We start from the raw sequence: 17,125 nt of genomic DNA, 5'->3' as shown, positions 1-17,125 counted from the left end.
GCGAATTATTGTGTCATGTTCTTAAAGGAGAAAGAAGAGTAACAGTTGAACTCAATGGTCTGCTTGTTCCCATTCATTGTCCAATCATAGGCAGATAGGAATAAGACCTAGTTGCATTGTTTAACTGCAGTCGAGAAAAGTCAGACTGTAAATTTACAGCATGCATGCAAATAAATACAAATCCCCTGGTGGGTTAAACAGCTCTCTCATACGTATTTCATCTGTGTATTTAGCTGATCACCTGGATTTCAGCTTTAACTTAAAAAAAATGTGCATCTTTATGTTTTCAGCTGTCTGATACACCTATGCTTTTTTAGCCTTGCAAATAATATATTGCTACAATTTATTTTTGACACATGCACTAAATAATGTAAAAAATGCTTCTAAAAATCTTGAAATTACTCACATGCAATATCTTTAGTTAGGACTGATAGAGAAGAATCACTTGGTGGTCCTACTCCAGCTTTATTTTCTGCGCTCACTCGGAATTCATATTCATTGCCTTCTGTGAGTCCAGTTACTTTAAGTCTGAGGTCAGAAACTGGTTTCTTTGATGCTCTCACCCATCTCAATCCTTTCTTCTCCTTTCTCTCAACAAGGTAACCTGTGATTTCGCTACCACCATCATCAACTGGGCGCTTCCAAGCTATGGTTACTGTATCCTTAGTTACATTTGTTGCTTCTGGTTTTCCAGGAGGACCAGGAGGACCTAAGTGAGGAAATAAAAGCATAAATAAGCATGGACATTCTGTTAAAGATACATTTTATGTTAATTGTTATATTATTATGACTTACCAAATCTGTCCACCATCTTCACTGGCTCAGATTGTACAGGTTCACCCACACCAAAGTGATTAACTGCAGATACGCGGAAGATGTATTCATTTCCTTGGATCAGTTTGCTGACAACATGTCTACATGACTGAATATTTTCGGCCACCAGGGTCCAAAGCAAACGACTGGTTTCTCTTTTTTCAAGAGTATAAGAGGTTATTGGTGAACCTCCATCTTCAGCAGGAGGAGTCCAGTTGAGTGTAGCTTTTTCTGCAGATACATTGCTGGTTTCAATTGGTCCTGGAGGTCCAGGCACATCTAAAACTTTGACATGCACATGCTCTTCTTTTGTGCCAAAAGGATTGCTGGCTGTTATTGTATACTCTCCAGAATCTTTACGGGATGCATATTTAACAGATAGGGTGGATGATGTTGGACCTGTTTCTATCTGCACAATATCAGATGGCTTAAAGTCCTTTCCTGCTTTGGACCACACAGAGGTTGGAGGTGGTTTGCCAAGAATGCTTGTTGCAGTCATGACAATTGTATCTCCTGCTTTAACTGTTAAACCTTCTTTAACAGCTGGATCAATGACAATTGTGGGTGCCTCTGTAAAGAGAATTTAAAATCAAAGGTCAGGAAATAAATATCTTAATTGATACAGCTATATATCATTAAAACATTAATAAAAAGGCTGCTTGACACATACCGTACTCATCCTTACAAACAACAGTTCCAGTTGTTTCTGATGGAGGACTAATGGCACCAGCAGTGTTTTTAGCTCTTATTCTGAATTCATATTTTCCACCTTCTATTAGATCATTAACAGTAAATGCACATTCTTGAACATTGACATGGTTGGCCTTCATCCAACTCTTTGCTGGTAAATCACGTTTCTCAACAATGTATCCAACCAGTTTGTGTCCACCATCATATTTTGGTTCTGTCCAGATAAGAGTTGCTGAACTCCTAGTGACACTGATCACCTCAGGTTTGCCAGGAGGATCTAAAAGGAATTAAGAAATCAGTATCAAGTACTTACACACATTACTGCATTCATACAATGAGGAATTTTGGACTTACCAATTGGATCAAGAGCCACAACTGACTCAGATGGCAGACTTGGTTTCCCAACTCCAGCAAGATTAATAGCCATAACTCTAAATTCATATTCTAGGCCTTCTGTTAAACCTGCAACTCTGTAGTCCCTCATTCTTAGTGGACTGGTACTTGCTCTTTTCCAAAGAAGGCTGTTTCTTTCTTTGAATTCAACATAATAGCCTAAACGGAAATATTACAAAAACGAAACGTTACAACCCTCATTGCAAAATTTTTTCGTTTGATAGTATTTAAAATTGCTGTGCACAACATGCAGGTAAAAACATTAGATAAAAAACATTTTACTGTTAATGCAATAATAATTCTATAGCTAAAATATGTCCTTAGCTTTGTGAGACCCTTATTCAGTCTTTAGGGAGCATAAAACTATAGGTACAGCTGTAAACTGTCTCTAGTTTCACCTAAACAAATAAAGTTGATTAAATAGGCTGGGATGATCTTGCAGTTTATAGCTGAAATATATTAGCATGTAAAAAAAATACTTTAACATGCACAATTTAACTTGCACCTACATGCATGATATATGAACACTGTTGCTTCCAATTGCAAGATATCTGTTTTAGTTAAAAAAAAAATGTACCTGTGATTGGTGATCCACCAGTCTTCCTTGGATCGACCCAAGTCAGGTTTGCAGAATCATGCCTAATGGTAACAATCTTTGGTGGTGGAGGAGCATCTGGTACATCTAGAAGACATAGTTAATTTAATTAGGCAACTTGAATTCTGAGTACAAATTTGTATAGTTCTAAACTACTCCCTTTCTAAGGATGGCTTACCAAATGGATGCCTTGCCACAACTGAATCTGATTTAAGGCCTTCACCAACTCCATACTTATTTTCAGCACTGACTTTGAAGATGTATTCAGTTCCTTCATGGAGTCTGGTAATTCTGAATGATGTCTTCTGTACAGCAGAAGCACAGGTTACCCACTTATTTGTTACAGAGTCTCTCTTTTCCAGGATATAGTTTGTAATTTCAGAACCACCATCATCTTTTGGAGGAGCCCAGATCAGTGTGATAGCATCTGCAGTCACTTCATCAAACTTAACTGGACCTGTTGGAATTCCAGGTTTTCCCACTACTTTGACAAAGATGGTAGATTCTTTGGTGCCAGCTGGATTCTTCAAAGTGATTGTGTATTTTGAGGCATCATCTTTCTGGCACTCACGAACTGTCAAGGTTGTATTCACAGCAGTAGACTCAACAGTTACTCTACCACTTTCAGTCAAAACCTTGTCTTCACCTTTCCTCCATGTAACTGTAGGTGCAGGCTTTCCACTTACTGGGATTTTGAGACGGAAAGTGCTTCCCTCCTTGGCAATGTAGCATAAATCTGGCAGATCCTTTAAGTCTAGATTTGGTGCAACTGAGGAAAAACACTGGTATTACTAAAGGAATACAACAAGAACACTTATTTTATGAAAAAAAAATGGTTACTAACATGCTACAGACTGAAATAGATACACATACCAATATCGTCTTTGGCTACGATTGAAATTTCATTTGGAGAACTGAAACCAGCATCATTTTGGGCAGTCACTCTAAAGGTGTACTCCTTTCCTTCAGTGAGATCTTTCATTGTGTACTGAAGATTTTTTGATCTCATTACTTCTTTCCACTTGTCATCAGAGATCAAATTCTCCACAACATATCCAGTGATACGACTTCCTCCATCACTTAATGGTTTCTTCCATGCAATGGTGCATGATGATTTTGATACAGCCAGTGCTTTCAGATCTATAACTGGTCCAGGTTTTTCTAAAAGAACAAGACAAACAAAATTACTTAATATTTCCAGAAATAAGGAAGCCAGATCTGATATATATACACATCTCAATGCCATATCATCTCTGCTGCAGTATTGTCTTATAGCGTATACTGTATGCACAACTGGTTACTTACCGGAAGCTTTCACAGCATCATGAGTTTCACATGGCTCACCAATGCCATATTCGTTTTCTGCCAACACTCTGAAAAAGTAGGCCTTGCCTTCTTCAAGGTTTGTAATCCTAAATGATGTTTTAGCACAGTCAGTTGATACTGTAGACCAAGCCTTTCTGTCTGCATCACGTTTTTCAACAATATAATTCTTGATTGGACTACCACCATCAATAACTGGAGGATCCCATGAGATCATGGCTGAGTCTTTGGAGGTGTCCTTAATGATGAGGTTTACTGGTGGTCCAGGAGTATCTATAATGCATGGACAAATGTTTTAAATAAAAGCACGCAGAAAAATTAAAAATGTTTAGAATATGATGATCACATAGACAGATAGATTAAAACTATAACTAATCTATAAATTTGGACAGTCCCTTAAAACTTTTGCTTAATAAAAGAACCACAAATACTTTATGGTACAATAGTTATTTTGTATCTGATCATGTGTAGTTCTAAAATATATTAGTTCAAGACAGGTTCAGTATAGGTAAGATCAATGTTCCTCAACCTTTTTCCAGTCAGGGTGCCCTTGAAAAGTATTTTCAGGCTTGAGGCACCCCAGTCTCAGGCTTGGTTCACGTTACTGTGTGTCGGGAGGGCGTGCAAAATCATACACGTTCCTGACACAGAGAGACAAACAGGGGTACTGTTAATTCTTAATTAGCAAACACTGTGCATTTTTTGGTGCTGCACGATTTAAAAACAAAAAGGGGTCAGGGACTTCTCTCCCTGCTTTTCTGTGGGTAGGGCAGCCCACTGAAATGAATGGGCTGCCCTACACACAGCACGCAGCTGCACAGATGTCAACCAAGGGTTCCCTCACACATGAGGTTAGGGGATGATAAAACTACATGGTTAAACCGTGCTTTTTACCATACAGATTTGCTCCCTCTTTAGCTGCAGAGGTCCTACACATACTGTGGCCATGACAGGAATTATACCCTCAGGCGAATGGGATTGCACTGCAACCATGGTTGCGGAACAGTGATGCTGCATTTAGGGGGTTAAAAGAGGTGCTCAGGAGGTAACATATTGCCTTTTCACCACCTATCAAATGCCTCTGAAAAGTAGTCTAAGCATGGTTCACTTTTCACAGGCGCAGCAGTCCTTGCTGCTATTGTGAACAATCCCTAAAAAAGCAGTTCTGATTGTAAAAGGTTAGGGTTTCAAGATTTAAAGAAACATAAGTACATACATACAAACACACGTGCATATAAACATATATATACACACACATACATACATGCATACACACACCATTTTTAAAACCTGCACTACTGTACCTGCACTTTTTGTTGGGTACTGCACTGTTGGGTATTGCCCTGTAGTGGGAAGCTGAGAGCTTAGGACTCTGAAAGATGCCTTCTCTTCCTCTGCTCTGCACATAACTGTGCTGACTGACCTACTGATGTTTGACTGAGGAGCAGGAGCTCGGTCGGATCTGAATGCCTTTCTGTTCCAGGATGCCACAGCACCCCTGATGACCTCCAACGGCACCCCAGTTGAGAAAGGCTTGGTAAGATCAGTGGAAAGCTAGGAAAACATTTTAAATGTGGACATAGCATATACTTGATATGCTATTTCTCCCCAGTGTTATTCTCTAAGAAGCACTTTTACCTTACTTTGTGCCACATTGTTTGTACCTCCTAAATCTAAACCATTAATTTAACAGTCATTATTGTTTACTTACCAAGCACTTTGACAACAATAGTATATGTCTTCACACCACTGCTGTTCTCTAGTGTCAAGATATATTTGCCAGCATCATACTTGTTGACATTTTCACAACGCACGAAGGTGTCATGATCTGTAGTCTTGATATCAAGCCCCTGCCTCTCTTTAATGTTTGCATTCATTTTAGACCAAGATATCTTTGGAGTTGGGCGCCCTCTAACAGGTACATAGATCCTCATTGTAACACCAGCACGGAGCACAAGAGCTTTCCTCAGTTCAGCATCAAGCTCTCCTTCAGGTGCAACTGTTGTTAGATTAAAGAAAAGAAATTACATTATGTTCATGCAAGCAGTAACAAAATAAAGTGAACTCTCTAAATAAAAACTGTACTTACTTAAGATGTCTTTAGCAGCATGTTTGTCTGGAATTTCACTGGGATCACTGTATCCAATTTTATTCACTGCTGAGACACGGAACTGATATTCAGTGCTTTCCATCAGGCCAGTAACAGTGTAATGGGTGTCCTGCAGGTTTTTCGGCAAGTTGCATCGCACCCAGTTATCTGTGTCTGCTCGTTTAACTTCAACCAGATAACCAATTATGGGGCTGCCACCATCATATGCAGGTTTGCTCCAGGAAAGGCTTATACTGCTACGAGTTGTGTCAATAACCTTGGGGAATGCAGGTGGTCCAGGTGGATCTATAAAATACATACAAACATTTAAAAGACTGTCACTCAATACAAAATCATAATTTGGATTTAATCCAATGGAGGTCACAACTTACACTGAGGATCAAGAGCAATTACTGCCTTCGATGCGTTGCTAGGCTTGCCTGGTCCGGCTTTGTTCAAGGCAGTCACTCTATAGTCATACTCTGTACCTTCTTGAAGTCCTGTTGCTTTTACTGTTCTTTCAATTACAGGTTTCCTGGTTACCTTGGTCCAGTTGAAAGATTTTGTATCACGCTTTTCAAGCATATATCCAGTTATTGGAGATCCACCATCATCAGCTGGTGCTTTCCAGCTTACAGTCATGTGATCCTTTGTAATGTTACTTATTATTGGTGGATCACACTGTCCGGGTACATCTGTGAAGAAGAATAAAATGTTAAATTGAAATGAGAGATAGATAAAAAAAGGAACTTTTACTACTTAAACTACAAATGAAAATGCTCTTGAAAACCTCAGTATACATTTAACATTATACAGTAATATAAGTCTTACCGTATGGGTTCTTTGCAATCACAGACTCAGTTAGGATAGGATCTCCAACACCATATTTGTTTTCAGCGGAAATGCGGAATTGATACTCATGTCCTTCAATCAACTTCTCCACACTGCAACTGGTGGTTTGCACATTAGCAGTCACTTGTGCCCAATTAGGACGACTTGTTTCACGCTTGTCAATGACATAGTTTGTAATATCAGAACCACCATCTTCAAGTGGAGGATCCCAGCTAAGCATTGCCCGATCAGTATACATATGGTTTATCTTAACAGAAGCAGGAGGTCCAGGTTTATCTGAAGAAAAATAAACATATAGAGGTCTTGACATTTTGCAGCCATCATACAGTATCTGTAGTTTTAGTTGATTAACTGAAGTCTAAGATATAAAAAGTATTACATTAACTATGCCCATCCAAGGGGCATTTAAAATTCATTAAACATTAACATAATTGAAATTAAATTCATATAAAACAAGAGAAAAACAAAAGTAAGAGCATTTTATGAATGCAGTGGGCCTGTGTTCAAGATAATAAGCTGGGGACTCTTCCACATAAAAAAGAAAATTCACACCACAGCAAATAATTGGGCAAGTTTTGCATTGCATTGAATATTGGGCATGGCCTAAAGTGGTGTAGTCAAATAGAATCTGAGATGACTTTCGTAGTATAGAATGAGGCAGTGTTGAATAGGGAATGTACAGCACAGCATACAGAATGAGTCGGTGCAGAATAGGGAATGTACAGAGCAGTGAACAGAATGAGATGTTGCAGAATAGGGAATGCACAGCACAATGTACACAATATGGAATTGTGGAATAGGAAACGTACAGTGCAGAGTATATAATAAGGTAGTGTGGTATAAGGAACATACAGTACAGTGTACAGAATGAGACAGATTGGAACAGAAAATGTACAGCACAATGTAAAAGCACTTACAATGTGGTGTAAATGACCCCTTTAAATTAAAATAATCCTGACCACTAGTCAGTCACTCCAAACCAGCATCCCACACCCTTAGAGTTAGGCTCAGTTCACACTAGCTTTGTCAGCAGGCGTCAGACAGACTTTAGGGCTTCTCAAACATCTATGAAAATTCTGCACATGGCAGCACACAGTGCTGTTCACACTGAAGTGTTAGTGTTGCGTCGCGGCAAAACTGACGCCTCGTGTCCAGCCAGGAGGAGTTGAACTCTCCCATTCAAGTCTGTGGTGCTGCTCAGCAACCGCCTGGCAGGCGTTTGCGAGGCGGTTGCGGAGCGTTAATACCATTTAACTTCAGTATAGGCATTTGTGGTGTGGTTTTAATGCTTGGTAAACGCCTATCACCCGCCTCAAAACCGCGCATGGGGTGTTTGGGGAGCGTTAAAAACGCTTCCCAAACACCTGTCTAACGCCTGTCAAATGATATAGGGGAGTTTGGCAAGAGTTAGAAATAAAGTCAAGTGTGAACGAGTCCTAACAGGATCAGTTTAAAATCTCCAAGGACACCTCAAGTAATAAAACTGCTTTTTAAAACAAAAGAAAGACCTGCAAAGTGTCTATAGACAAACACGGTAAAATATTGTACACTGTAGTGTATCAGAGGAGGACGAAAGTAGAAAGTGTACACATGCAGAAAAGTGTTAAGGCACACGGACAAACTTAATCAGCCAGTGCTTCAGATGACTCAGGATTAACAGCATACAGAGTGTGCAGCCTGTGCTAATCAAGCCAGAAGAGCTCATCAGAGCCTGTCATTACTGTTATCATTAGTACACATCACCCTCCCTTCAAGGCTGATTGTCAGGGAATACAGTGCTGTCGTAGAGGGGTTCTTTCTGTTGTAGCATCACTCCCCATATTCACAGCAGGTCAGCCACACCAGAAGAATGGTGTGTATTGTTGCTGATGATAATCCCCACCCATCCACATTGTGCAGTTCCCAAGTTGGCATGGCCATGGCTGGCATGCAGAGAATGGATCTCCTCTGAGTTGCAGCCATGAATAATGTGTGCAGTGAGTGCACAATGGACCCCATCTGCCTTGGGGTTTGTGTGCAATGGACACACTGCAAAATATTAAGAATACAAAACCAGTACAAAGATGTTCTGTGGTCAAATTACAGTTGTAAGGTAGTTAGTGAATGGAATTCATATTTTTAAAATATAGTGTGATAATTAAAACAGGTAACATGCACATACCTAAGACTTTGAGCTTGATAGTTGCAGATTTGGAGCCACTGGCATTTTCAGCCACAATAGCATATTCTCCTGTTTCCTTGCGGTTAACACTGAACAATTCCAGAAGGAAGAGATTCCTCTTGGATGATATTTTAACACCTTCAGCAGGTTTTACAACTTCCCCCTCCTTTTTCCAGGAGACTGTTGGCATTGGCTTACCAAATACTTGAGCATCAAGACATACATTTGCTCCTGCTTTGACAGTGATCAGGGATTTCATCTGTATAGTGAGGTCAATCTTAGGTGGAACTGAAAAGAAAAAAGATTAACGAGTCAAAATCAGAAAACGCTAAACTATTTTTTTGGGGTTTGATTTGAATTGTTTTGAAATACTTGATTATGGCAGTTTATGTTGTGTTATCTTATGATAGTTTATTAATGTCTTAGATAGAACATTTTTTAAAGATGGTATAAGTGATATACAGTACATGTCTGATGCTATATACTTTTCTTCAGTCAGAGCCACATTTGTTTGCTTTTGCTTAGAGAAATGTAAATGGAATAATACCATTTTCTGCCTGTATGACAACTGGATCCGATGGTTCAGATGGCCTGCTGATGTTGATGGCAGTCTTGGCAGTTACTCTGAACTGGTATTTCTCATTCTCCTCCAAATCAGTAACAGTAAATTCCTCTGTTGGAACTTGAGAAGCAGCAGTGTTGCACTTCACCCACTTTTCACCAGGAAGTTTACATGCTTCCACAAGGTAGCCGACAATTTTACTTCCACCATCATGCTTTGGTCTTGTCCATACAAGGGACACAGTGCTTCTTGTGATATCAACAACTTCAGGTTTTCCAGGTGGATCTGTAATTTAACATTATTTTTAAGATATTTTAAATAAAATTGGCAGTTTGATGGGGATAACATAATTTTGCAATACATGTTGTACATACCAACTGGTGTTCTTGCAGTGACATACTCAGTGGGCTTGCTGGGTTTGCTTGATCCAGCTCTGTTTAGAGCAGATATTCTGAAAGTATACTCCAAACCTTCAATCATTCCAACACATGGATATTCTGTTGTTCGCACAGCAGTGTCATTGGCCTTCACCCACAGAAGGCTATTTCTTTCCTTACGTTCTATAGCATAACCTGTAATGGGGCTTCCTCCATCATTGTCAGGTCTATCCCATGCAACAAATATGCAGTCTTTATTAACCTTGGTAATACGAGCATTCTTTGGTTCGCTGGGAACGTCTGAAAAAATAAAAAACTGATACTTTACATTTAATTTAAAGTTTAATTTACATTTTATTATAATTAAATGTGGAAGGTTGCTTTGTATCTTTGTGAAGCATGTAAGAATTAAGCAACATATTGAAGGCAATGAAGAATGTCAGAAAAGTTCCACAACTGCAACCTTTGATTAATATACTATGACGTGGAAATACTATAATACACAGCTTAAATTATTTTTTAATGTGGGTTAATATTTCTACTTTTAAATGGTAGGTATTTCAAGACGGGCTGGTGCTTTCAATACAGTAGTAAAGGTTGGTTTGTTTACATACCAAATGGAAATTTAGCAACAGCACGATCAGATATAATTGGCTCTGATACTCCAAAGCGGTTCTCAGCACGGACTCTGAAGATGTACTCTTGTCCTGGGATGAGTTTTCCAACACGGCAGCTAGTTTTGGTAACTGATGTAACAGCTGTGATCCAGTCTCCCCTGCTTACGTCACACTTTTCAACTACGTAGTTGGTAATGTTGCTACCACCATCTTCAAGAGGCAAGTGCCATGAAAGTGTGCAGGCATCAGAATCTATCTCAGAAATCTCAAATGGTGGTTCTGGTGGACCTGGAATGTCTGTAGAAAACCAACAACATATTAGTGATCTCTTTTGTATCTGATTTCAGTGATGAATATCAGGCCTAACTAAACTCATACATACCCATAACAACTACACGAATCCTTTGAGTGGCGACACCAGAGCTGTTTTCTGCAGATAGTGAGTAATATCCACTGTCTTTCCTTGTCACATCTTTTATTATAAGCACAGTGGAATTTTGTCCTTTGTGTACAGCCAAACGACTTGATGGAATGACAGCAACATCTGCTTTCATCCATTTAGAGCCAGGTGCTGGTTTTCCATAAACATGGGCTTCAATTCTTAATTTCTGTCCTGCTTTGATGCTGATCTGATCCGGCATTAGGATCTTAGGTGGCACTGTAAATAAATAAATAAATTCATATACTAAGCAGATTTCTACATTATAACCTAAATGGTTGATTATTCAGCCTAAAATTCTTACATTAAAGGCTAAGTTCACCTTTAAAAAATATAAAACATTTTTTGCAAATAAAATAATACCAGGTGTGAGGAGAAGGTCCCTTTGGGGGTGAGGTAGTGGATGCTGAACATGTTACACTTTGCACCTTAAATATGGGTGTAACATGTTCAGAAAGGTGAACTTATTATTTAACGATGCATTCACATCAAAATGGTAAATCATAAGGAACAAATAACTTACAAAGCTGTTCTTTAATCTCAAACATTCCTTCAGCTTCTCTTGGCAAGCTCACACCAACAGAGTTTCTGGCTGCCACCCTGAACTTGTACTTTGTGCCTTCTTTAAGTCCAACAACCACAATATTTAGATCTTTTACAACAGAATATTGGGTCCAGTTGTTCTCAGGTTGTCCTTCAACTTGGTAGCTAATGATGTAGCCATCAATCTTGGCACCACCATCACGCAGGGGTGGAAGCCAAGCCAGTGTGGCACTGTTCTTTGTGATTTCTGTAACATCAAGCTTCTTAGGTGGATCTGGCTCACCTGTTGAATTAAACAGGTAAAACATTAATGCAAATAAGAATACAGGAATGCATTAATAATATTAATTATTCTCAATTCCTAACAATATTAATATTTATCTTAAACACAAGTAGTGAAGAGTTTGAATTGGTTTGTCAGGACCTGTAATGACATTGATTCAGTCTGATTTGATCACATCCTTTGGTCTTAATGCTGGTTTGTTCTGCTATGCAAAAAAAATTTACTTAGCAATTTGTAAATCAATCCTCTGTACACCAAACCTATTCAACACCACAGCAGACCCTTCACTTATACCCCCTTCTGTAAGATAGGTCCTCACCATCATTAGGACCTAAGAATAAGCCAACAAGCGAGCATAATTTGGAGAGGCTATGTTTTGGGTTGAAAATGGTTAGATACAAATGTAGGCTGTTAATGGGTCCAAGGAAATCACTACAAGTTCATGTAAAGTGTTAGTTCATGCAAAAGTGATATATGTTTGCAGAATTTCATAAGCTAAATTTTCTGCTGGCTTTTTGTATCTTTTGAGATTCTTTGGTAATCCAAACTGCAAGTTTGAGCTAATTATAAACTATGAGTTATAGTTAACACACCTGTGATTGAATTATATATATTATTTATATCAGTGGTCTCCAAACAGCGGCCCAAGGGCCAGATGTGGCCCTTTGCTAGCCTTTATCCGGCCCTTGAGGCACTATACCTCCCAATGATATGAGGCACTATTCCTCTGATTGATACTAATGATGGGGCATTACTCTTCCTCTTACTAACCAACAATCCTGAGGCAATATGTATTCTCACTGATGCCAGACCGGGGACATTTTCTACCCCCACTGGCCACAATCCGGCCCCCCTAAAGGCTGAATGACAGTAAACTGGCCCTTTGTTTGAAAAGTTTGGAGATCCCTGGTTTATATCATACATTTAACAACTAACAAGGTAGAAAGGACCCTATGTAATGTTACTATGAGAAATGTGCAGATTTATTATGTCACGAACAGAGATATTACTGCCAAAGTTCCTGGGTAAGAAACTGTATTTCCTCAAAGAAGGATAGAAATGTGATTTAACTAACCAAAATCAGTAAAACTGAAATTTGCTAGGTCTTATTTTAGTATAGAAATATTGAATACTACATTTGCAGTACTTACTTATTGGATCCGTTGCAAGTACACCTTTAGGAGTGTCTCTTGGAACACCAGAACCATATTCATTGACAGCTGTAACTCGGAAGAAGTATTCAGTTCCAGGTACAAGATTGGCAACCTTAAAACTAGTTTTCTTCCAGTCTCCCACCACTTTTGCCCATGTCTTTCTGTCAACCTCACGCTTTTCTAAGATGTAGTGTGTAACAGGGCTTCCACCATCATTTTCTGGAGGTACCCATGAGAGCTGGCATGACAGCTTTGTGACATCTGAGAATGTAAAGTCAGCCACAGGTCCAGGAGTGTCTATAGACCAAAAATAAAACACCCATTACCTCAATGCACCAAAACAAGTGTATTTATTTAATATTGTTTTAATTGATTTACTTACCAAGTACCCTAACATTGACGAACACTGCTTTTTCTCCAGCAGCGTTGACAAGTGACAAAGAATATTTGCCTGAATCATCACGTGTAGAGTTTTGGATTACTAAGAAAGCCATGGTATCAAGAATGTCAACTTGTCCTTTCCTGACAACGTTATCAATACCCATTCTCCTCCAGGTAATTTTAGGTGATGGTCTTCCTCTCACCATTGCAAACAGTCTGATAGGACAACCTGCTCTAACAGTGACCAACTTTCTCATACTGGCATCCAGTTCAATTTCAGGAGATTCTGTGAAAAGGACAATAATCATAATTGATATAATCACTCTACAGTAAATATGATATTTTTGCAATGATTTTGTGAAAACAATATTTACCAAGTATTTCTTTAGGTGACACAGCCTCTTTAAGTTCAGCAGGCCTTCCAATGCCAATTTGGTTCTGTGCAGAAACTCTAAACTCATATTCTTGCTTTTCATCAAGGCTGGTGGCAGTAAACTGTGTGTGGATCAACTGAGCTGCAACATTCAGTCTCTTCCATCCAGCTTCTGGATCCTTGTCCTTAACTTCAGTTTTAGGCCTCATTTCTACAACATATCCAATGACTGGAGCACCACCATCATACACAGGTTTTCCCCATCCCAGAGTAATGGAGGTCTTGGTACTATCGGCGACCTTTAGATTTGTTGGAGGGCCAGGAGGTTCTGCAAAATAAACAACAGTGATGAGCACCTTAAAACTTGCCTTTAAACAAAAAAGGAGTGAATAAAACAAACTTTAAAACTAAACTACAAATTACCTATTGGGTCTTTTGCAACTACAGGTCTTGATGGTCCACTTGGATCTCCCAGACCAATTTCATTTTCTGCTTTCACGCGGAATTGGTATTCATGTCCTGGGATAAGATTTGTGACTTTCAGACGTCTTTCTGGGATGGCACTCTTAGTTACAGCAACCCATCTCATTGATCTCTTTTCTTTCTTTTCTAGAATATATCCAGTGATAGACTTGCCACCATCATATTCTGGTGGGTTCCAGACAACTGTCATTTCTTCTTTACTTACTTTGGTGACCTCTGGAGGCTCAGGAGGTCCAGGCCTATTGTATTTTGTTTTAGCAACAATTGGTTTGGTTTCAGTGGGTGGACCAGTACCCAATTTATTTTCAGCACGCACTCTAAAGATGTATTCATTTCCCTCTATCAGACGAGTGACGTGCGCATGAGTGAGAATCACGGAAGCAGAATATGTAGACCAGACCATTCGCTTGCTCTCACATTTCTCCAAAATATAGTTTTGTATTTCACATCCACCGTCATCTTCTGGTGCATCCCAGCTGAGTGTACATCTGTCAATTGATACATCAGAAACTTTCAGATTTCTTACTTCTCCAGGCACATCAAGAACATTTACAGAAGCATGTGCTGTAAAACTTCCAGCAGGGTTTGTGGCTGTGATAACAAACTTGCCACTGTCGGATCGCCTAGATTTCTCAAGGATAAATTTGGAGTAATCTGATCCATTTTCAATTTTAAGCCTAGGAGATTTTGCAATATCTGTGGTATCTTTGTCTTTTATCCAAGCAATTTCTGGTTGTGGTTTTCCTCTTACTCCAGCTTCAATTCTTATTGTTTCTCCAGCTTTCACAACTAGGACTCCAGTTAATTTCAAATCTAGTGCAGGTTTCAATAATTCCTCCTTCACTAAAACTTCAGCTGTCTTTACCCAGTTGCTTTCACCTCCTTCATTCTTGGTCTGAACTCTAAATTGGTATAACTGGTTTTCACTACATCTATCTATAAGGTAAGAAGTCTCCTTGATGCTACCTTTATGGACTCTTTCCCATTCATCAGAATCTTTCAGTTTTCTTTCAACATGATATGATAGATTGGGACTGCCACCATCATAATCTGGTCGTCTCCATTTCAGGAAAACAAAGGTCTTGCCCACTTCAGCAATGTGAAGGTTCTCCGGTTCACCAGGTTTTTCTACTGGATTGATGGCCAAGATAGGTGTCTTGGTTTCAACAACTGGACCAGGACCAACCTTGTTTTCTGCACAAACTCTAAAGAAATATTCATGATTTTCAATGAGAGATGCTTTTATCAACCTCTTTGTAAGATCAGAAGAGATGACATACCATCCTCTTTGACTTGGTTCTCGGTATTCTACAATATAGTTAGTTATCTCAGAACCACCATTATCTTGTGGGTTTTCCCAGGCAACCATGCAAGAATCTTTGGTAACATAACTTATCTTAAGGTTCTGACAAGGACCAGGTCTGTCAAGTACATTGACAACAATCACACCCTGGGCTTGACCACTGTTGTTTTTAGCCACAATGGTATATTTGCCATGATCTGCCCTTACTGCTGATTTTATGTGTAAGCCAACTGGAGGGAAATCTTGAGTCATTTCAGTCCTATTGTCTTTAGTGACTACTCTGCCATCCTTAGACCATGTAATATCTGGGTCAGGTCTGCCCTTAACACGAGCAGTAATGTTGATTGTTTGGCCAACTCTTACAGTTAGTAAGTCACGACAGGTCAAGTCAAGATCAACTTCAGGTGGGTGAAGAATGTCCTTGGCAATAACAGATTCTGGGAGTTCTCTAGGTTCGCCTTCCCCTATTATATTTGCTGCTTTTATACGGAATCTATATTCATTCCCTTCAATCAGACCTGGAACCCTGAAAGCACATTGTTTGATTAGTTCATCTGAGTTAATTCTGTTCCACTGAGCTGATCCTGATTTTTGGCACTCCACCACATATCCTAAAATGGGGCTGCCTCCATCTCTGGTTGGTTTTGTCCATACCAAGTCAGCAGTTTCTCTGCTCTTGTCTTTAAGCTTGGGATTTATAGGTGGACCTGGTGGAGTTATAGGGCGAGAAGCTTTTATAGGATCAGATATAGGAGATGGTTTACTTAGTCCAGCAATATTTTCAGCAAACACTCTAAATTCATAGGTGTTGCCTTCGTATAGACCAGTGGCACGGAACCTAAGATCAAGCACTGGAGTTTTGTTTACTCTGATCCATTTCCCAGATACTTCTCTTCTTTCAACAATATAGCCACTAATTGGACTGCCACCATCAGATTTAGGAATGGTCCATGAGACTGTTGCTGCATTTTCAGTAATGTCGGATACTATAGGCTTTCCTGGTGGAGATGGTGGGTCAAACATATGTTTGGCAACAGTTGGTTTTGACTCTAGAGGTTTACCAATACCCATCTTATTTTCAGCACTAACACGGAAAGTATACTCATAACCCTTCTGGAGTCGTGGAATCTTTGCTTTAGTTTGAGTGCTTCCAGAGCTAACTATTCCCCATGTCTCTTTCTTGCCTTCACATTTTTCCACAATGTAGTTCATTACTGCACTTCCACCATCATCCTTTGGTTGCCTCCAGGAGATAACCATGTATTCTGGTGTAACCTCCAGGATATTTAATGGACCTGTTGGTGGCCCAGGGACATCCAAAACTGTTAGATGCAGAGCTACTGTTTTGCTTCCAGCAACATTTGATACTGTCAGTAAATATTCTCCTGTATCTTTTCGTGTACAGTCCTTAATGGTAAGCACAGTTGAAAAACTGTCAGTGTCAATTTTGTAGTTGCCTTCTGATTTGATTTCTGTACTGTCAGTCACCCATTTTGCAGTTGGAGTGGGGATTCCCCTAATAATGGCAGGAAGTCTTACAGTTGTACCAGCTTTGACTACAAGACCTTCGATTAACTTGACATCAACTTCAATGGTTGGAGCAGCTGCAATTAAAGATATAAAATTAAATTGTGTTCAACATTGCAAAATAATAATAATACATATATTTTTTATAATAATAATGATAATAATTA

At 39.3% G+C, this 17,125-nt stretch overlaps 1 protein-coding gene across 41 annotated transcripts in view; it reads right to left on the bottom strand.

The window, feature by feature from the left end:
* TTN (titin) overlaps positions 1-17,125 on the bottom strand; it is a 332,717-nt gene that overhangs the window by 55,117 nt on the left and 260,475 nt on the right. For all 41 annotated transcript variants that reach the window (XM_089690388.1, XM_089690411.1, XM_089690396.1 and 38 more), the window contains 22 exons: positions 14,069-17,035; positions 13,647-13,973; positions 13,274-13,558; positions 12,889-13,188; positions 11,435-11,737; positions 10,855-11,130; positions 10,470-10,769; positions 9,853-10,155; positions 9,464-9,763; positions 8,917-9,204; positions 6,735-7,031; positions 6,296-6,598; positions 5,904-6,209; positions 5,526-5,813; positions 3,797-4,087; positions 3,365-3,652; positions 2,670-3,260; positions 2,474-2,578; positions 1,858-2,055; positions 1,484-1,780; positions 796-1,383; positions 407-709 (listed from right to left, as the gene is read on the bottom strand). In XM_089690388.1, the coding sequence (XP_089546514.1) occupies positions 407-709; positions 796-1,383; positions 1,484-1,780; positions 1,858-2,055; positions 2,474-2,578; positions 2,670-3,260; positions 3,365-3,652; positions 3,797-4,087; positions 5,526-5,813; positions 5,904-6,209; positions 6,296-6,598; positions 6,735-7,031; positions 8,917-9,204; positions 9,464-9,763; positions 9,853-10,155; positions 10,470-10,769; positions 10,855-11,130; positions 11,435-11,737; positions 12,889-13,188; positions 13,274-13,558; positions 13,647-13,973; positions 14,069-17,035 (9,504 nt within the window). The remainder of the gene's footprint in view (positions 1-406; positions 710-795; positions 1,384-1,483; positions 1,781-1,857; positions 2,056-2,473; positions 2,579-2,669; positions 3,261-3,364; positions 3,653-3,796; positions 4,088-5,525; positions 5,814-5,903; positions 6,210-6,295; positions 6,599-6,734; positions 7,032-8,916; positions 9,205-9,463; positions 9,764-9,852; positions 10,156-10,469; positions 10,770-10,854; positions 11,131-11,434; positions 11,738-12,888; positions 13,189-13,273; positions 13,559-13,646; positions 13,974-14,068; positions 17,036-17,125) is intronic.

This window comes from Staurois parvus, unplaced genomic scaffold (genome assembly GCF_062004578.1).
Source record: "Staurois parvus isolate SC_StPar_1 unplaced genomic scaffold, SC_StPar_1.0 ptg000530l, whole genome shotgun sequence".
Classification (NCBI taxonomy): Eukaryota; Metazoa; Chordata; class Amphibia; order Anura; family Ranidae; genus Staurois; species Staurois parvus.
Note: the sequence above shows the minus strand (reverse complement) of the source record. Positions and strands in the feature narration are given on the sequence as shown.